The 20,712-nt window shown below is 30.3% G+C and overlaps 2 protein-coding genes across 2 annotated transcripts in view; both read right to left on the reverse strand.

Annotated features, from left to right (window-relative positions):
- The window catches only part of LOC146719798 (uncharacterized), a 192,963-nt gene extending 184,291 nt beyond the window's left edge, over positions 1–8,672 (reverse strand). The window contains 1 exon segment of the mRNA XM_085489504.1: positions 8,177–8,672. Coding sequence (XP_085345630.1) covers positions 8,177–8,250 — 74 coding nt within the window. The 5' untranslated portion in view covers positions 8,251–8,672.
- Positions 8,673–18,450: 9,778 nt separating this feature from the next.
- Positions 18,451–20,233, reverse strand: LOC114933023 (uncharacterized). The gene is made up of 3 exons (XM_085489514.1): positions 19,952–20,233; positions 19,652–19,834; positions 18,451–18,659 (listed from the first exon to the last, which is right to left on the reverse strand). The coding sequence occupies exons 1-3, from the start codon at positions 20,184–20,186 to the stop codon at positions 18,451–18,453; spliced, it is 627 nt and encodes a 208-aa protein (XP_085345640.1). The 5' UTR covers positions 20,187–20,233.
- Between the last annotated feature and the right edge of the window lie 479 nt (positions 20,234–20,712).

Here is a 20,712-nt window from a genome sequence, read left to right on the forward strand (position 1 = left end):
CCTTGGCACGAAGAATAAATGAAATGTCAGGATCTTGTCGTTGCATTTCACGCCAATTTTCCAAATTTTCGCCTTCGAACACAATACGAGAAACTGTTTGTTCCCTCTCCTCTGAATTTTTCTTTTCCACTTTTGCACAATATTGACAATTGTTTGATTCACAAAGTCTTCTAGACAATCCGTCAGCATTATTGTGAGAAATCCCTTTACGATAGATAATCTCAAACTCGTATTGCTGTAATCTTCCCATCCATCGAGCTAATTGACCTTCCAAATCTCTGAAAGATAAAAGCCATCGTAACGAAACATGATCCGTACGGATTAAAAACTTTTGTCCCAAAAGATAATGACGAAAAAATTTTATAGAATCTACTATCGCTAAAAGTTCCCGACGAGTAACGCAATAGTTCCGTTCGGCTTTATTAAGCACACGACTAAAATAAGCAATTACTTTCTCTTCTCCATCTTGTTTCTGAGACAACACTGCACCGATTCCTATATTCGACGCGTCGGTATCTAATAAAAATTCTCCCTTTTCCCTTGGAAAAGAAAGAATTGAAGAAGAACTGCGACCGTCTCTCCGCCCTCTCTCGTCAAACGAGAGAGAGAGTGCGAGAGAGACCGCTGCGCAACCTCGTCGTGCCGCTCTCCGTTCTCTCAATACTTGCTCGGTATCACTGATTGCTCGGTATCGTATCTTTTGGGCGCCAGGTGCGGTCAGGCCGCACCACTCAACATATCTCAGCAAATAATCAGCGACACGACGGCTCGGCCTCGGTAGCTCGGTATCAACAGGGGGTAGAGTGTCGTGGTTCTTTCCGTAAGGAGATTCGGAATCGCCGTCTCGGAGAGAGAGAAGAAATCTCGATATTAATTGTACTCAGAAATAAGATAAAATAAGAATATATTTTCAGTTAGTAGTCTATAGATAGAGTGAATAAAAGCAACTATAATATTATTATCGAGCCGTAGGGAGATCGCTGGGTTTTATCGAAATCTCTAGTTATCGTTATTCTCCTCCCTTTATATCCGGCTCGGAATCGAATAGACCATACACTAATCCAGCGTAACTTATTCTCAAGGATTGCTAATCAATGACTCGATACAATGCTACAATTACAATATATTACGATGTGACTGTCGACTCGTTTCGGTGCCCCTCGGAGAGGCGAAGAAGGCAAAGATTTACGCAACAACTTAATGACGCGGAAATCAACGCGAGTCCCGTGAGTCTCTCAACTAATTCTCGGTACTAAATTATTTATAGCATAATTGCTCGGTATCGTTACACATCTCTAATAACTCACGGGTCTCTGCCGAATCCGCGCTTACCGGACGATCGAGGAGGTGGCCTTACAATAATTCGCCGTCGCAGGTGGTCGCTGTGGGTCGTCGTCCTTCCACGTGTTCGCAGGACACCGGCTTGCCGAACAGTGATTTCCTTTCGGGCCGGCGGGACCACGGAAGGTACGCTGGTGGGGAGGGGGAAGACAATGCGCGCCACCCCGGCCCGGTTGCCAGGTTTCGCGGCAGCGTTGCGCCCCGCGCCGGACCCGGAATCGATCCTCGTATCGATTCCTGTGTGTCGCGGCTGGTCGCGGACTTCCGCCGCCAAATTCAAATTGTAGTCCTCGGTAACGCTTTCCGTAGACCCGATCCTGGCGGCCCCGCTCACACCTCGTACGGCTGGGTGGGTATTCTCGTTAGCCTTGCTTCGCCGGGGGAGACCTTTCCGGGGTGATCAGGCCCGAGGGATCTCCGCTTTCTCCTCGACGTGTGGTGGCGGGGCCCCTTAGGGGTGTCCATCCTTGTGTAGAGATGCCGGCGCCTTCCCCTGCCTGCTCCGGGCCGCTCCCGATCGTCCACTCGAGGCTGTAATGATTTCCTTGGCAGTATCTCTCTCTCTTATTCACTCGATACTGTGTGTCTTATACTCACCGGGCCGATCGCTCAGTCTCCGCTCCTCTCCCTCCGAGGTCGTCCCTCCATCGTTCGCCTGGGTCCTCTTCTTCCTAAAACAATGGCCGTTCTCCCGGCCCATCACCTCGATCCCGATACAGAGTACGGGTGAACTAGCGAAAAGGTCGCTGCTCACCCGCACGAAACACAAAATTGTACAGCGCTCTCAGACGCTTCCCGGCCGGACGTGTCCGCCCTTGTGACGGGCTCAAAAAGACCACGTCACAGAACATAATAAAAACTTTAACTTTTCAAAAGCTTTTTGACATTCATCTCCCCATATGTATTTAATTTGACCTTCTGTCAACATGTAAAGTTTAGCTAGGGAAGAGAATCCTTTAACAAATTTACGATAATAAGAACAAAATCCCAGAAAACTTCGTAATTGTTTTTTTGTATAAGGTATTGGCCAATCTTTAACAATGGAAATCTTATCGGGATCTGTAACAACGCCCTCCGCAGAAACCACATGACCCAAATATTTTACAGTTTTACTAAATAACACACATTTCTTCGGATTTATTTTTAAATTTGCTTCTCTTAATCGTAAAAATACTGTTCTAAGATTGTTTATCATTTCAGTAAAACTTTTCCCAAAAATTATCACATCATCCAAATAAACAAGGCAAATTTTTGATAATAAATTTTGTAAAACCTTTTCCATAAGGCGTTCAAATGTTGCAGGGGCGTTACACAACCCAAAGGGCATAATTGTAAATTGCCAAAGTCCTTTTCCTATTGAAAAAGCCGTTTTCTCTTTGTCTTCGGGACGGATCTTAATTTGCCAATACCCACTTTTAAGATCAAGAGTGGAAAACCAAGAATTACCTGTTAGCTGATCAAGAATGTCATCAATTCGGGGAAGGGGATAAGAATTCTTAATAGTCACCTCGTTTAATTTTCTATAATTAACACAGAACCTTATAGAACCGTCCTTCTTTTTAACCATGACAGCAGGAGAAACCCATGGACTATGTGACTCCTCAATTACTCCACGTGAACTCATATCTTCCAAAATCTTATCGACTTCTTCCCTCATTTGAATCGGAATCCTACGAGGAACCTGTTTTATGGGAGGGGAATCTCGCACATTTACAATATGTTCTACAACACTACAATTTCCCGCAATAATGTTCTCAGAAAATAAATTATCAAATTCATTAAGAAAATCGACAAAACTTTCCTTTTCTATTTTAGTTAAATGTTGAGAATTCATTTCATAGAGTTCTTTCAAGGGGATTGGAACTTTTTTAAAAGAATCTTCAATTCTAGCTATTTCTTTTTCAAACGTCGGAATTCCAAAAGCCGATTCAAAGATTTTTTCCAAATTTACCATTTTTAGAAAATCTATTCCCAAAAGACATTCATCATTTATGTCTGCAATAAACATTGGAATTTTTAACGAACATTTCCCTAATTCGACTTTAACTTCTGCCCAAAATTCTACACGAACTTTTTCTCCGGTGGGATATCTTAAATTAACAAAATTCTTAGAAATCTTCCTTTTCTCTTTTTCAACAAATTTGCTATTTATTATGGAAACATCGGAGCCCGTGTCAACCTTGAAAGAACATACTTTATCATCTATTTTTCCTTTAAAAATGAAATAATCATTATTCTTAATTCTATTTACATTTAATATAACTTCCGAGGAATTTTTCACGGAAGCCAAACTCTCCCCGGTAAGCTCGGCTAAACCAAGTTTCCCTTCTCAATAGGACATTCGTACCGGAAATGTCCGATTTTCCCACACGTCCAACATTCTCTTTGGCCGGCGCTAAATTTGCTGCCTGGCCAATTTCCTTTTCCGTTCTTTTCTTTCTTATCTCTTTCATCCCGTTCGCCTTCTAATTTATTACCCTGCGCGTTCTTTTTTTTAATACTCGAAAAATTTTTATTAAAATTAAAATTTCCTCTTTTTTTCGTAACCCTCCCCTTGAATTATTTTTATGGCTTTTGCCCTTTTAATTGCCAAACTCAATGAGGTTATATTTTCTAATTGTAAAGTTCGTTTGACAAAATTATCATATATCGCTGAAATGAATTGCGCGCAGGCGATTTTATCTCGGATTTCGTGTGGGCACTCGGGATACGCAAGGCGAACCAATCTTTCAAGTTCCGAACCTAATGTTGCCAAATCTTCCCCAAATTTTTGTTTTCGATTTGTAAATTGAACGTAATAATTTTGTGATAAGAGTCCTTCTCCAAAACGCAATTCAAGTTTTGATTTTAATTCGTTGAATTCTAAATTGGACACGTCTTCTACCGTCTCTAATACTGAACGCGCTTTTCCCCTCAAACTCGAAGCGAGTGCAACAGTCTTTGTCGTATCATCCCAACTATTTGCTTGAGCAATTAAGTTAAACTGCGAGAAAAATTCACGAAGTGATACTGTCCCGTCATAAGTATCAGGTTTTAATTTGTACCCTAATATCGCGCGAAAATCGTTCTCCCTCTCATTTAAAAAATGCGTACCCGAATTTCCACACGTTCCATTATTAGAAGGATTTAGCTGTAGATTTTGTGGTCGGGAATGAATTTCCTTCAAGGCTAGAAGTTCCTCGTCGTGACGACGCAGCATCGCCGCAATTTCGTCCTCTCGACGAGTCTGTTCCTGTCGCATCTCTCGCATTTCAAGAAGGAGAACCCGAAGAGCCGTAGATTCTGTTACCGCCGGTTCTCCTGCGACTTCCGGTAACGAGCCCGTTTGCTCTCCTGATTCCTCGCTGCCAGTCGTTCGAGACGGAGCTTGTGAACGGGTAATCCTCGGGGAATGTATCATTCTCGACGTTCCGTTCCGCTGCGGTGAGATATTCCTTCGATCCGATCCCGGACGAGCCCCCAAAATGTTACGTCCTCCGGACGTTCTTTCTCGCAAAAGACGTCTCTCGCACACACTCTCACTCACTCGCGGCTCGCGAAATAAATACACTCTCTTATGAAGAAATGATCCTTTATACAATGATGAAATACAATGACTAATGTACACGCGAAAGAAAGAAGATTGCTCTCTGGTCAAGTCACGTCCGTACGAGATGACAGCTAGACCAAAACTGTCATGGAGCCTGAAAACAACCACCGGGCGGTTGTCAATAAACAACCCCCCTTAACGATGAAGCTCCACGACACAAGGGATGATATTCAGGGGATGAAAGATCAGGGACGTAACAATATATATATATAGTAAAATTAAATTATTAAGTTGAATCAAAAGTTAATTTTTAATTTAAAAAATTTTAATTAGTAAAATATTTCTATTAAATTAAAATATCATAATTTAAAAAACTTTTTAATTTAATATCTTATTTAATTTTTTAATAAAATAACAAATAATAAAATAACAAAAATTTTGTTTTTAAGGGGATCCTAAATGCACGGGCGAACTCCGATAGGGTCGATAATGAAGATTTTTTAAATATAATTATCGACAAAACTCTACAGATGTCGCAATAAAAAAGTTGTCAATCGACACACACATACATATACAGGGTGTCCCATTTTATATAATTTATAATTATATAAAAATTATATATACACAGGTTGTTACACATACATATACACATATGTATGTGTGTGTGTATTTATACAAGGTGTCCCATTTTTACTACCCCTAATATCTCTTTGTTTCAATGCATTTTATAATAAAACAACAAAAGTTATACGGTTTCAAAGGAACTATAAAATAGTACCATTAGTGTTGACCTTGCACAGTCATAAAGATTACGTGAAAGTCACTATCACATGATAAGTTATAAAGTTTCAACATTGCAATATCGCTTCTGAGAATTTTGCGCACATGCAAACTGCATCTGGGGTAAAATATTTTGTACAGTTATCAGCAAACCAATAGATCGCCTGTGGAATTATTTTTTAAAACAACCAGCACACGAATAGATCGCCTCTGGAATTATTTTTTAAAACAACCAGCACACGAATAGATCGCCTCTGGAATTATTTTTTAAAACAACCAGCACACGAATAGATCGCCTCTGGAATTACAGTTTTAAAACAACCAGCACACGAATAGATCGCCTCTGGAATTACAGTTTTAAAACAACCAGCACACGAATAGATCGCCTCTGGAATTATTTTTTAAACCAGCACACGAATAGACCGCCTCTGGCACTAACTACTATAAAAACTATAATAATAATTATCAATTATACATGAAAAAATAAACAAAGGATTGCATTATCTTTCAGATAAAAAAAATTGAGAATTGCATTTTAATAAAAAAAAATTAAAATAAAAATTAAAAATAAAAATAAAAATTGCATTTTAAACGTCTATTTGAATGTTCTTATAAAATTACACCTACATACATACATACATACAAATATATATATATATATATATATATATATATATGTATATATATATTTATATACAGGGTAAACCATTTTAATCTTTGCACTAAAATTTCTCAAAATTCAAAAGTTTAAGACAAAAATGTTTCAGATAAAAGTTGTATGGTTTCAAGGGGGACATGAGATGGTGTCATTGATTTGACCTTGAATAGCCATTTGAAGGTTACGTGACGGTCAACTTCAATTTCTTAAATGGAACACTATATTTTTTCTTGCATACTTTTATAGCTGACTTTAAGATCTTTCCAAAACACTACAATAAAATATTTTTTCATTAAGTATTTTTCGAGTTATAAGGCTGCAAATTTGCAGTATTTTGACATAAAATAGAAAATATCTTGGGAAATATTCATTTTTCGATTATCATACCTTAATACTTTTATGCACAGAATAATGAGACGAATCAATTGGTGTAAAGAAAACACATAGTTGTCTTAAAGAAAAATTATCTAATTGCTTATTGCAATTTTCATATTTTTTTTAAAGGTAAATATGTGTTTTCTTTACACCAACTATATATATCAATATATATGTATCAATATATATATATATATTAATACGATGTTCAGCATAACAATACGTACGATTTTTGAAATGTTTGCAACAGTTTAGAAAAAAATATATATTGTAAAAATTGATCTGTTTTGTGCAATCTATTACAAGCAATAAAAAATGAGGAAAAAAAATTTTTATAAAAAAAATTAGTGTTACCTTGAATTTTTTTTAATAAAATCATATTTTTTTATATAAATCGATTCTCAATATTCTGCATAAGTTGTAATGTAGGATGGCCAAAAAAGCGAATAGCTTATGAGATATATTATACTTTCATAATGTACATAAACTATGAAATATCTCATGAAATCATTTTCTGATTATTTTATTCCAATTTTAAATCAATTGGTGTAAAGAAAACACAGATATAAATAAAGATATAAATTGTAAACCAGCAGCTACATATTTTCTCTAAAACTCAAATATCTCGTAAACTTTTCACTTTTTCACAATTTTATCTTTATAATTTTTGATGCAGAATATTGTAACAAATTGATTTAGATTGAATATGATGCTTTTATTTAAAAAAAAATTATGACATTCATTTTTTCATGAAAACATTTTTTTTTAAATTTTTCTGTTACGTAATAGCTTTGAAACAAATTCATTTGTACAATATAAATTTTTTAATTATCAGAAACGTCTCAAATATCATGCGCACTATTATAATATATATATATATATATATATATATATATATATATATATATAATACATACAGCATACATAATACTGTTACATACAGCACAAATACACAAAATATTACATACCTATTTATTATGCACATAAATGTATATAACGATTAGATATACAAAAAAAAAGAAATAGAAGAAAAAAGAAATAAATAGAAAGAGAGCGAACGAGTGAGCCTTTTTATAAACGTCGACAAGCAATATATTATTATGTATGTATACATGTATGTGTGTATGTATATATACATATATATATTGCTTTATGATATATATTTATAATGTAAAGAGGCTAGAGAACTCATACTCACTATCTTTCTCTTTTTTTTCTTCAGCTTTCTGTATCTATTAATTTATTCATTATATCCATGTATGTGTATAACAAATAGATGTATATAATTAATGTTTATTTGTACTGTTAATAATGTTATATATATATATATATATATATATATATATATATATATTTCTTTTTCTTTTTGTCTATCTAATCGTTATATACATTTATGTGCATAATAAATAGGTATGTAATATTTTGTGTATTTGTGCTGTATGTAACAGTAATTCTGATATTGAATCAATTTTATGATATGACATAATACTAACCTTTTAAAACATGCTCCCTTTCTACTCAATCTGCGACCAGATAGGGGCAAACGTTTATTTTTGTTTGCACCCATTATACACTATATATTTAATAAATATAAAAATATTACTTTTAAAATATCACAGTATGTCTATCTATCACAATATTCGACACGTTATCACACGTTATAACGGTCGAGTCGCGCACTGCGTGTAAGCACGTATAGTACGTACCGCGTGACAAGTGAACCATCCCGCGCAAATATATGTCATTGCGCGCACACGATTTTGTTTACAAATATGTATATATAGGGTGTCTACATGCTACATTTTTAGCATGTACCCAATTTTTGTTATTTTTCGCAAAATTATAATTACACAATTATTTAATATAATTATATATAAAAAATTTTTCCCGCGTTGTATGTGTCGTAAGGAGATATATGTATAATTGATCGTTTGCATTGAATGTCACTATTTTCTGAAAAGTAAAAAAAGAGAGCTCTCTCTCTCTCTCTCTCTCTTTCTTGATCCTTTATGCTTATTGTTAGTATTCTATCAATTAGTAATCAATGCAATCAATCATATCGTTTTACGGCAACAGCCAGTTACTCGTTCACTCACTCATTCATTCTTTTAAAATATGTCCATTTTTATACATAATTATGTAAATTTATATATAAAAAATAAGGGTGCATATATAATCATGTCAAATTTGTATATAAAACATATATATTTATATATATAAAGAAATACTTATTTATTACACTTGTATATATATATATATATATATACATATATATATATATATATATAAATTTATATAATTATATATAACAAGCACTTTTACTTAATTATGTATAGACATATTTCATAATATAATTCTGCGATTATACGTATACTTTTATATATTTCTATATAATGTTATATTATTATATACACAAATTTTTGTCCCGGGGTATTTTAAACTTTTATTTTCTTTTTCTTTCCCCATTCTTGTCTGTCTTTACATGCATGTTATTATGTTGTATGTGTATCATGTATAATTTGGATTTGTATGTATGTTGAGAAGATTGGAATAGATAAAATTTTATTACTTCATGTTTTTATATTATAAATGCAGCTTTTTGTAAATATCCGAAATAAATAATTTTTCTACAAATATTTTAAATTTATCAAAATATTTTTTACTGCACAATTAGACTAATATATTTTGCATTATTCTATCTTTATTAATTTATTTCATAATAAAATGGATTTTATTGAACAAATAATAAATAGTAAATAGAGAAAATATAAAATATCGAAAAGAATATATTCATATAAACATATATTTGTGAAATCGAAATTTTGTTAAAATTGACTTTCATAGAAATTGTATTTTATAAATTTAATTAAAAAAAGCTGCATTTATCAGATAGAAACATAAAGTAATAAAATAATATATTCCAATCTTCTCAACACACACACACACACACACACACACACACACACACGCACACAACTTCTTATAACAAATGTTATATAAATTATACATATACAGGATGTAACAACGATCATATATCAGGAGTTTTTAGAAGAAAATACGTATTTTATTGAAAAATGTTTTATTACCAAAGTTATAAGGGTTACTTATCATTACATAGTAGTATTAGTATTATGTTGAATAGCATTATCAAAGTCACATAAAGATTATTTGGAAATAATGGAAACCCTCATTTTTTATTGCATGTACATACATGTAGCTTACTTTGAGAGCTTTTCTAAATAAATTTTTCATTCTGTGCAACATAATTAAGTAAAAGTGCTTGTTATATATAATTATATAAATTTATATATATATATATATATATATATACAAGTGTAATAAATAAGTATTTCTTTATATATATAAATATATATGTTTTATATACAAATTTGACATGATTATATATGCACCCTTATTTTTTATATATAAATTTACATAATTATGTATAAAAATGGACATATTTTAAAAGAATGAATGAGTGAGTGAACGAGTAACTGGCTGTTGCCGTAAAACGATATGATTGATTGCATTGATTACTAATTGATAGAATACTAACAATAAGCATAAAGGATCAAGAAAGAGAGAGAGAGAGAGAGAGAGCTCTCTTTTTTTACTTTTCAAAAAATAGTGACATTCAATGCAAACGATCAATTATACATATATTTCTTTACGACACATACAACCCGGGAAAAAATTTTTTATATATAATTATATTAAAATAATTGTATAATTTTATACATATATAATCGCAAAATTATATGTATAATTATACAATTATTTTATATAATTATATATAAAAAATTTTTCCTCGGCTGTACGTGTCGTAAAGAGATATACAATTCACCGTTTGCATTGAATGTCTCTATTTTCGGGAAAGAAAAAAAAGCTCGCTCTCTCTCTCTCTCTCTCTCTCTCTCTCCTCTCTCTCTCTCTCTCTCTCTCTCTGTCTCTCTCTTTTTGTTTTATAGATTGCATACAATTTATCTTACATTTACAGTAAAAGTAATTTTTATAACAATTTACAGGTATATGCGAACAAATAAAATTCGTTAGAATCACAATGTCTATCAAATATATATTTCAGTAAAATCATTACTCGAATTACTTCGATGTATGAAAAATAAGATTTAGTTTTTATAAATTTATAAATGCATATACTTATTATCTATAAAAATCATGTGAATATTATTGTATTATACAAATATAATTAAAAATAAAATTGTAGTGTCATTATATATTTCATGTGTTTGATAATATAAATAACACAAAATTTTTTCTGTTTTATATATAGTTTTTTATAGAAAAAAATTGATGTATTATTTAAATTATCCAACATAAATATATAATGGCATACATTGGCTACACTAATCAGAGGTTATCTTTTTCCTTCCAATGTCGAACAAAAAAGAACAACCTCTGAAACTAATGTGGCCAGTGTAGCCAAAACGAACAGACCTTATAAAAACAGAAAGAGAGAGAGCGAGAGAAAGAGAGAGAGAGAGAGAAACACGGTTGCAGCTCCCTCTATCACGATAGCACGCAACTACTACTGTGCTCTGTTTTATTTCCTCAGGCCTCGATTTGCACCACCAACACATATGCGTGGAAATGTTTTTTTATATATAGTCACTTTTGTATAGACTTGCAATCTCACTTTAATTGCCTTTTACTAATATTTCTTCATATAATCTTTACCGCGCATACTATATTTCCATGCACAGACAAACTGCAAAACTTTTTTTATTAAATAAGTATTATTACGAACTGACACAAAGCAGCCGATAACAAAACTGTAATTTTTGATTTTTATATGATTTATATATGCAAACATAGCTAGCGCGGTCCGTTTTTATAAGTACTTTAATCGTGGAAAAGGATTTATTGATCAGTATAGTCAATAAAAAGTTATATGAAAAAAATAAATATTCTCGCATTCGGTCGGTAAAAACATCATTTAGGATCCCCTTAATAGCTATTTATTAGATATTTTATTAGATATTTTAATTATATTTAATAAATTTTATTTTATTAGCGTTTTCCAACAAAACGACACAGATGACTATGACACGCCGTTTTGCCATTTATTATATTAATAAGATTTTTCAATCTAAAATATCTATTTCAGCTTAAATTGTTTAATAATAATTTGAGAACTGATGCGCCGGTTGTAAGCCGGCGCGTTCTCTACCCAACGTTTTTAATATTGCGAGATGATGTTCCAGCCGTGAGGCCGTTCCTCTGATTGCAGGATGCAACGAAGGATAGATAAACCCGTGTGGAGTATCCACACGGAATAATTATTATGTTCCGCTCCTTGTAGTAAAGGATTTATTATTGCGGCGTCCAAGTGTACCGCTCGTCTGAGACAAAAAGGTTGTTGTTGATACCGCCAGGGGTTTTTTATATTTTTTGCCAAAAGGTACGAGAATGTTGAGAATAAGTACGAGAAGTGTTAAAATGACTCGGAAAACGTTTTTTTCTCTATTTTATTTGGGGCTATCCCCACGTATTTTTCAGCGAACGCGTAAGACCATATTTTTTCTAAAAATTTTTATCTTACGTTTTGGATTTTGATGTCGTTGTAAGTACAAACATCCCCCCCCTTAAGGGGCCCGTCTTAAATTAAAGCCGTAAAAAATCGATTTTGAAATTTATTGTAAAAAATTTTGTTTGCAATTAATAATGGGGAAGTGTCAAAAGGGGGGTATAAATTCAGATACGCCCCAAAAGCCCTGCAATGAAAAAAAAGCTTTTTTAAAAAAAAAAAACGGCTTTACAATGACAAAAAAAACAAGCTAAAAAGATAAAAAAAAATAATTTATTGACTTGTGATTTGGTCGAAAATATGTTTTGGGTCATATATATAATAATATATAATAATTATTATATCTTATATATTTTTATTTTTTAATACTCTAGCATGTAAAAAAAAATATATATTAGTCTACAAATGATCAATATTACATACAGATGTCAGGGTAAAGATGTGCCAGTAAAACTCGCGAGCAAGTAGAATACAAGTAAACTGCACAGAAAAGTGTTTTATCATTTTGCGAATTCGCATAATTGTTATAATATTAAAATATTTAAGCCTGAGCATTGAAAAAGCGAAAGTTTTGGAATGGGATGTATCAATACAATAGAATAGCTCGTCTAAAAGATAGATGGGTCGATTTCTTTTATTGTCTATGGGTTATGCCTGACAGATTCCAAACTATCGCTTTCCATTCGCCCATTGGCTTACATATTCAAATTAATCACATTATTTTGCAAGCAAAATGATATAGAATTTTTATGTTTTAGGTTACTAACAATGTTTTATCTACTTCCAACCGAGCGTTGACATCCGACAATTTTGTATATTTGAGAAAATTATATATAATCTATATTAATTTAATAAAAGATAATATCTCATATGGAAATCTAACATATGTATGGCTTATTATTTATATGTATAAGATATATCATAGAAATATTATTTTTTATTGACTGGAAATATTAAAAATCTTATTTAAAAACTAGAAATTAAATTGAACATTTTGTTACGGAAACATTAGTATCACATACGTACATATTATAAAATAAATCTTAACTTTATCTTGAAATAAATCTAACTTAAAAAACTTTGAACGCTTACAATGTTAATTTTTACGCATATGTATCATATAAATATATATGATAAAATATATCAAAAATTTATTAATATTATTAATCTTCTTGTTATTAGTCTTCTTATAGTTTGATGAGTCTTCTTCAGTTCTTTGTTTATCTTGCTTCTTCTTTTCACCATTTAATCTTTCTTTAGCTCTTCGCAGCCATTTCTGAACTGCTGCTTCTAAAACTTTCTTGTTATATTCGGAATTACTATCTTGACCGGAAACTGTAATAAAAAAATCAGCATCTTGTAAGCAATAATTATTTTTTTATTTATGTGATTTCATTAAGATTAATTATTTAAATAAGATAACATTAATAAATTAAACAAATAACTTATCTACTTATAGACATACTTACCAATTAGCAAGTAGCGAGTTTTAAATGAACAAAATTCCTTTCTGTTTTGCTCCTAGCCAACTATATTTTCAGCCAGCTCGTTGGTCAAACAAACGAGTACAATTGCGCTTAATAAATTCGTAAGGATTTTTTCCCCCTACCTAGAACTTCTTTAACCTACAATAAATATTTTTTAAAAAACATTATTTTGAAAATTACAATAGATAACAATATGTTTAACAATTAAGTTAATAATTTACATGTATTAATATTACTATATAAGTTTATATTAGAAATTTGTAATAAGTATATCAGCTCTCATAACCACAAATTAGATTTAAAATGTAATAAATAATATAGAATTAAAAGGAATTGAAGAATCTATTTTATTTCTTTTAATTTATATATTAATTTAATTTAATAAATTTTTATTTTTAATTTTAACTATTTACTAAGTTAATTTTTATTTTGTGATTTAGAATTTTAGATTAACTGTAATTGTTTTTTAAAATATTTATAAAGATCTATTGTAAATAATTAACATTTTATAAGTTAAACAATTAGTTATTAATTTTAAAAATCCAATAAACTCATTAAAAAAAAATTAATAATTAATAAATTATTATTACCGATATTTCGAACTTATTCGGTTGATTTAAAATTGTTCCACGTGCTCTTCTAAATCTTCCACCGAATTAAAAGGAAGATGAGGAAAAGAAAAAAATAGACTCTTCTCTTTCAGTTACATTGGGCCGTTGATGAACTTGTTGCAACAATTCATTTTTTCATATCTTTTAAATCATCTGCTATTTGCCATAACTGGGTCTTAAAGTATGATTGCTGACGGATAATTTCTTTAAAATACTGAAGCACTGTAAATTAAAACAAAAATAATGTAAAGATTATTTTTACTTACTAAATTCCAATTTTTTAAGATTCCATTGAGCTTATATATGTATATATAAAATAGTAATTTCAGAATATATGTATATTGAATAGATTTTTGTCCGTGCTATTAACGTATCGTTATGACATTTTATTTATAAAGTGCACAGACAAAGAAAGCAATCACAAAAACATTTTTAATATTTCTTTGTATAACAAAATAATAAATATAAATAATAAAATATAAATATGATTAATATAAACATGATTAATATAAATATAATTATTGATTAAAATAATGATTAAGATAATGAAATATAATAAAGAAGATGGTGATAAAATGATGATAATGATAAAATAATGTTAATATAATAATAATATCAAAAAATAGAATAAACAGTATAATAATAAAGTGATAAATATAAGGCCAACTTATCGAGCTGAATATTCGAGATGTTCAGTCAACTACCATTTATTACATGTATAAATTATAAAACTACAGTCATTATATTAAAACTAACGCAAATTACAATCATTCTATAAACGTTTCGACCGCACGCGGTCTTCTTCAGTATAATTATTGAAATATAAATTCTTACAATTCACATAATATCGAAATTTAATTATAGTTATTCAGAATCAAGAGTTTTTGAGCAATTAACGCGTGTTTCAATCCGTCCTGTCCAACAATGTTCGCCTCGATATGATCCCTGATTTTGTTCAGATCTCGGATAGTTTCATCGTTAATATGCGAGAAATTAACCCGTTCCGTAGGCGCTGCGATTAATAAAAAATTACCGATCAACGTATGTCCAAATTATAATATGTATCCCCTACAATTGGTAGTATGCTTACCTATCATCGTTCTTCTTGACAATTTTGCTACTTATTAACAGTTATTAAGGATGACACATAACAAACCAACAATACAGAAAGACAGCTCATTTTAAACTCTACTTGATCGGAGAGCGTGCGTGTTTATATATGATCTAATATCTATGTTTTACTCGTTAATGTCCTATTTGTCCTATTATTATTTCTTGTTCGCTAATATATCCAAAATATCAAAATACGACTCGCTAAGTAACTCAGTATCTTTGTTTAAATTTAGTCCATTTTTTGTTCCTTGATATGTGCATCTCAGAAATGAGTCTTTTATAATAATTATTTTGGTTGTCCAAATGGGTGATAAATTCTGTCTTCCGAATATTAGTAAAAAAACAGCGATACATGAATTCATCAAGGACATAGAGAGTAATAGCAAACGAAATAATATTAATAATCTCACAACGATCAGAAATATCGCGGTTCCAAAATTTGCACAACTTCTGAACACGAAGGATAAAAATGACGTAAGTCAACAAAAATTACTTGGTGCACACAGAGATTTAATAAAATTTTGTAAAGACAATCCGAATGTTCTATTCACACGCGCGGACAAGGGTAATGCTACGGTGGCAATGGAAAGATCTCATTATATTAACAAAATGGAAAACGTTTTAAAAGATGTCAACACGTACACTATTGTTAAAAAAAATCCGTGCAAAAAAATAGAGAACGATTTGAATGATTTGTTGAAGAGATGGCTTAAGGAAGATTATATTTCAAAAAACGAATATTATAAATTACGTTGTAGTGATTCTCTCCTTCCAAAAGCGTATGGATTACCCTAAAATCCATAAGGAAAACTATCCAGTTAGAATCATAGTTTCATCGGTTGATACAGCTCTATACTCGCTGGCTTCGTTTTTACAAAACACCCTTACGAACTAGCCTACCCAAAGCGAAAAGTCATATTAATAATAGTTTTGATTTGTACAGCATATTGTCTGGTAAAAAGATTGATGAGAATGATAGGATGTTTTCCTTGGATGTGGTGTCTTTGTTTACGAACGTTCCTCTGGATCTTGCGATTGACGGTATTAACGATAGATGGGATTACATTGGAATAAATACTAAAATACCGAAAAACGAATTTTTGGGGGGTATAAAATTCATATTGACTTCTACATATTTTACATTTGATGACATAATTTATAAACAGACGTTTGGGACCCCTATGGGGTCACCGTTATCACCAATTATTGCAGACCTGGTTATGCAAGATCTTGAGGATACAGTTCTCAAAGCGTTGAATTTGGAATGTTTGTTTTATTTTCGTTATGTGGATGACATAATAGTGGCCACCTCTATGACTAATATGACTCAGATTGTGAATAATTTTAACAACTATCATGAAAGACTTAAATTCACGGTCGAACAAGAGGTTAACCATAGCTTGAATTTCTTAGATTTATCACTTAAAATTATAATAACAAAATATATATAGACTGGTATCAAAAAGAAACCTTCTCAGGAAGGACGTTATCATTTTATTCAAACCACCCATTATGCCACAAAATTGGAATAATATATAACCTTGTAGACAGATGTCTATTGCTATCACATCCACTATTTTTTAATAAAAATTTGGAGTTAATTATTAATATACTCAGAAGCAATGGTTACCCTCTTGATCTGATTTTTAACAAAATTAATCATCGGATAGAACACATCATATCTAAGGGGAGCATTATAGAGAGACAGGCCAACATAGAAGAACAAAAAGTATAGGAAATGACTCGGTCAATAAAAAATTCTTTGTCATTCCGTATATAGATGGGATCTCAGAAATGATTGTTTCCTCGGTAAAAAATAAAAATTGTATGGTAGGGTATAGATGTCTCAACAAACTGGATAATATTATTAAAGCGCAGAAAGATAAAACTAAACATCCATGCAATTCGAATGTGGTTTATAAGATCAGTTGCAATAATTGTAATGCATCTTATGTAGGCCAAACAAAGAGGCAATTGCAGACGCGAATGAAAGAACATAAAAATAATATTAGATTGGACTCAACGAAACATTCAGTAATTTCTGAACACATAATAAATGAAACATCATACTTTTAATTGGGACAATGTTAAGATCATGGACAACGAAATAATTATTATAAAAGACTCATTTCTGAGATGCTACATATCAAGGAACAAAAAAATGGACTAAATTTAAACAAAGATACTGAGTTACTTAGCGAATCGTATTTTGATATTTTGGATATATTAGCGAACAAGAAATAATATAGGACAAATAGGACATTAACGAGTAAAACATAGATATTAGATCATATATAAACACGCACGCTCTCCGATCAAGTAGAGTTTAAAATGAGCTGTCTTTCTGTATTGTTGGTTTGTTATGTGTCATCCTTAATAACTGTTAATAAGTAGCAAAATTGTCAAGAAGAACGATGATAGGTAAGCATACTACCAATTGTAGGGATACATATTATAATTTGGACAATACGTTGATCGGTTAATTTTTTATTTAATCGCAGCGCCTACGGAACGGGTTAATTTCTCGCATATTAACGATTGAAACTATCCGAGATCTGAACAAAATCAGGGGATCATATCGAGGCGAACATTGTTGGACAGGACGGATTGAAACACGCGTTTAATTGCTCAAAAACTCTTGATTCTGAATAACTATAATTAAATTTCGATATTATGTGAATTGTAAGAATTTATATTTCAATAATTATACTGAAGAAGACCGCGTGCGGTCGAAACGTTTATAGAATGATTGTAATTTGCGTTAGTTTTAATATAATTACTGTAGTTTTATAATTTATACATGTAATAAATGGTAGTTGACTGAACATCTCGAATATTCAGCTCGATAAGTTGGCCTTATATTTATCACTTTGTTTTCAATATACGAGCGACAATTGTATTAATTTAGTTTTTAGTATAATAATAATTAATAATTATTTCTTTACAGTTATTTACTGATAGCACAGACAAAACCTATGAAAAATTATAAAGTTAGTTTTAAACAATATAAATTATGTACCAATTTTATTGTCGACAACATCTTCTGTCTTATTATTTTGTATGTTGTGCTCATTGTCCTGCAAAATATTTGAAATATTCAAAAATCCATCTTGTAAGTGCTTCGTCCGTTTATTCGGAACTTCATTGGATGATTGATCCACTGATCTTGATTGACATTTGTTGCTCTTCGCATTTTCGTAATTTGTACTTTTCAATGATTCTATGTATAAAAAAAATAATAATAGTAGTTACATATATAATCTTTGTAATACACAAACTAAACATATTTAATAATATCAGTATATACTTATTTTATAATAATTTTAATTTAGTAGCTTTTATTATTATATTAATTTAATAATTTTATTAGTATTTTAGTTTTATATATAATAAAATATATAGAATACTGCATGAATGAACATAATAACATAGGAAATTCAATGCTAATTCTGAAATAATAAAAATATTGGCTCTTCTAACTGTTTTAGAATTAAATTTCATTATTTCTATTTTTTTGGAAAAGCATATCAAGTATTGTCCTATATTAGTTTTTTTATTGACCCATTTTAACTATATTGTTAAATACAATTTCTTTAAATCTTGAAGATTCATTAAAATTGTATTTAACAATATTGACTTCGCCAATTTAAAAAAATTATATGTATAATATATATATATATTATTATATATTATTATATTATATTTTAATGTATTATAATATATTTATAATATGTTAATTATTTAAAATCTATTTTCTCGGATTTTACAAAATTTGTTTTACATAATTTTGCAACTGCAGTTTTTCTATGTAAATACTTCTGTTAAGTTCTTCTGTATTATAGATTTAATTCAAGATATTGAATGACTAGCTGCTGTCATTAGGATATTATATTTCCCTACACGACATGAAAGATCTGATATGTCAATTGTGAAATGTTAAAATATTGATTTTTCTATTTATTTTCGAGCAAAGTTTTATTAAGTTTTTCGAATATTAAGATTAGTCGATTAAAATTTATATTATTAATGCAATTACTAAATTATGTAAAACAAATTTCGTAAAATCGGAGGAAGTAAGTTTTAAATAAATAATATATCATAAATATATTTTATAATACATTAAAATATAATATAATAATATATTATATATTTTTTATATTATATTATATATATTATGTATATTATATATTAATATTTAATATTAAAACGAACTTTGTGTGTTCATAATTGGAGGCGTCCGTAATTTAGTGCACTCTTCGGTAGATTCATCTGATGACGAAAAGAATTTCTTTGGGATAATTTTTCTTTTCGAAATGTTATCATTATCAGTCTCGGAGTTTAATTCAGATGTTAATTCAGCCTTTTTGGCTTTTTCCCTGGCTGTTTTATAGTTATCTGAAAATACAAGTAAATATATTTATATTATTATAACAAAAATAACGATTATGTACATATATTATTGATCACAAAAGTATATGTGGAATGTATAATATTTAAATATTTTATATTAACCATAACTGCTGTTTCTGAAAGTCATAACATTATATGAAGGCCAACATGTATTTGGTTCGGCATGTTTTTTGATAGCCGCTACAATTTTTTCCATGTGAAACGGTGGCCAATAACATTTTTTATTGATAATCCAGGTAGATGGGACAGCTTCAACTGTATCTTCATCTATAAACCTTACTATAGTCCATGATCTCTCCATTTCTTCAAACATTTCAACAAAAAATTTAAGGAGCATTTTATTCCAACAAAAAATTCTATTTACAATTTATATATGAAAAGGCGCAAACACTCAATAACTTATCACAAAAATTGCAAACCTATTTCCTCTATATATTATATTGTATATTATATATATATTATATTTATCTATATATTATTATAAATTATATAAAAAATTAACATTTTTTTAGCGAAGAGCACAAGAAAAGAAAAATTTTTAAAAATATTCTGAATGTAATAAGGGAAAAACTACATACTTATTTTTATATTTTAATTTCATACATTTATTTGCAATTTGCCCTAAATCCCAGGATTCTAAATTTCCAATATCATTGATTACATATATCCCTAATTTTGACGACTTACATGGTACGGTGTAAAAATCTGTAAGCGTTTTATATTTATTTCCGATTACGAAAAAGCCCTCATTATTTACAACAAAATTTCTAATAACAATAATGTTTTCGTCTTTTAAGCTACAGCAATTATCGGGTTCATTTATTTTTAAAATAAATTGTTTAAACACCGCTTTGCCAAATTGA

This window comes from Nylanderia fulva, unplaced genomic scaffold (genome assembly GCF_048542155.1).
Source record: "Nylanderia fulva isolate GAGA-0341 unplaced genomic scaffold, ASM4854215v1 Scaffold86, whole genome shotgun sequence".
Lineage (NCBI taxonomy): Eukaryota > Metazoa > Arthropoda > Insecta > Hymenoptera > Formicidae > Nylanderia > Nylanderia fulva.

Excerpts from the sequence above, each read along its gene's own strand:
- LOC114933023 (XM_085489514.1), bottom strand. The coding sequence starts at position 20,186 with ATGCTCCTTAAATTTTTTGTTGAAATGTTTGAAGAAATGGAGAGATCA. Across the intron at positions 19,835-19,951 it reads TTTCAGAAACAGCAGTTATG|ATAACTATAAAACAGCCAGG; the intron begins GTTAATATAAAA and ends TTGTATTTTCAG. Across the intron at positions 18,660-19,651 it reads TCCAATTATGAACACACAAA|AATCATTGAAAAGTACAAAT; the intron begins GTTCGTTTTAAT and ends TTTTATACATAG.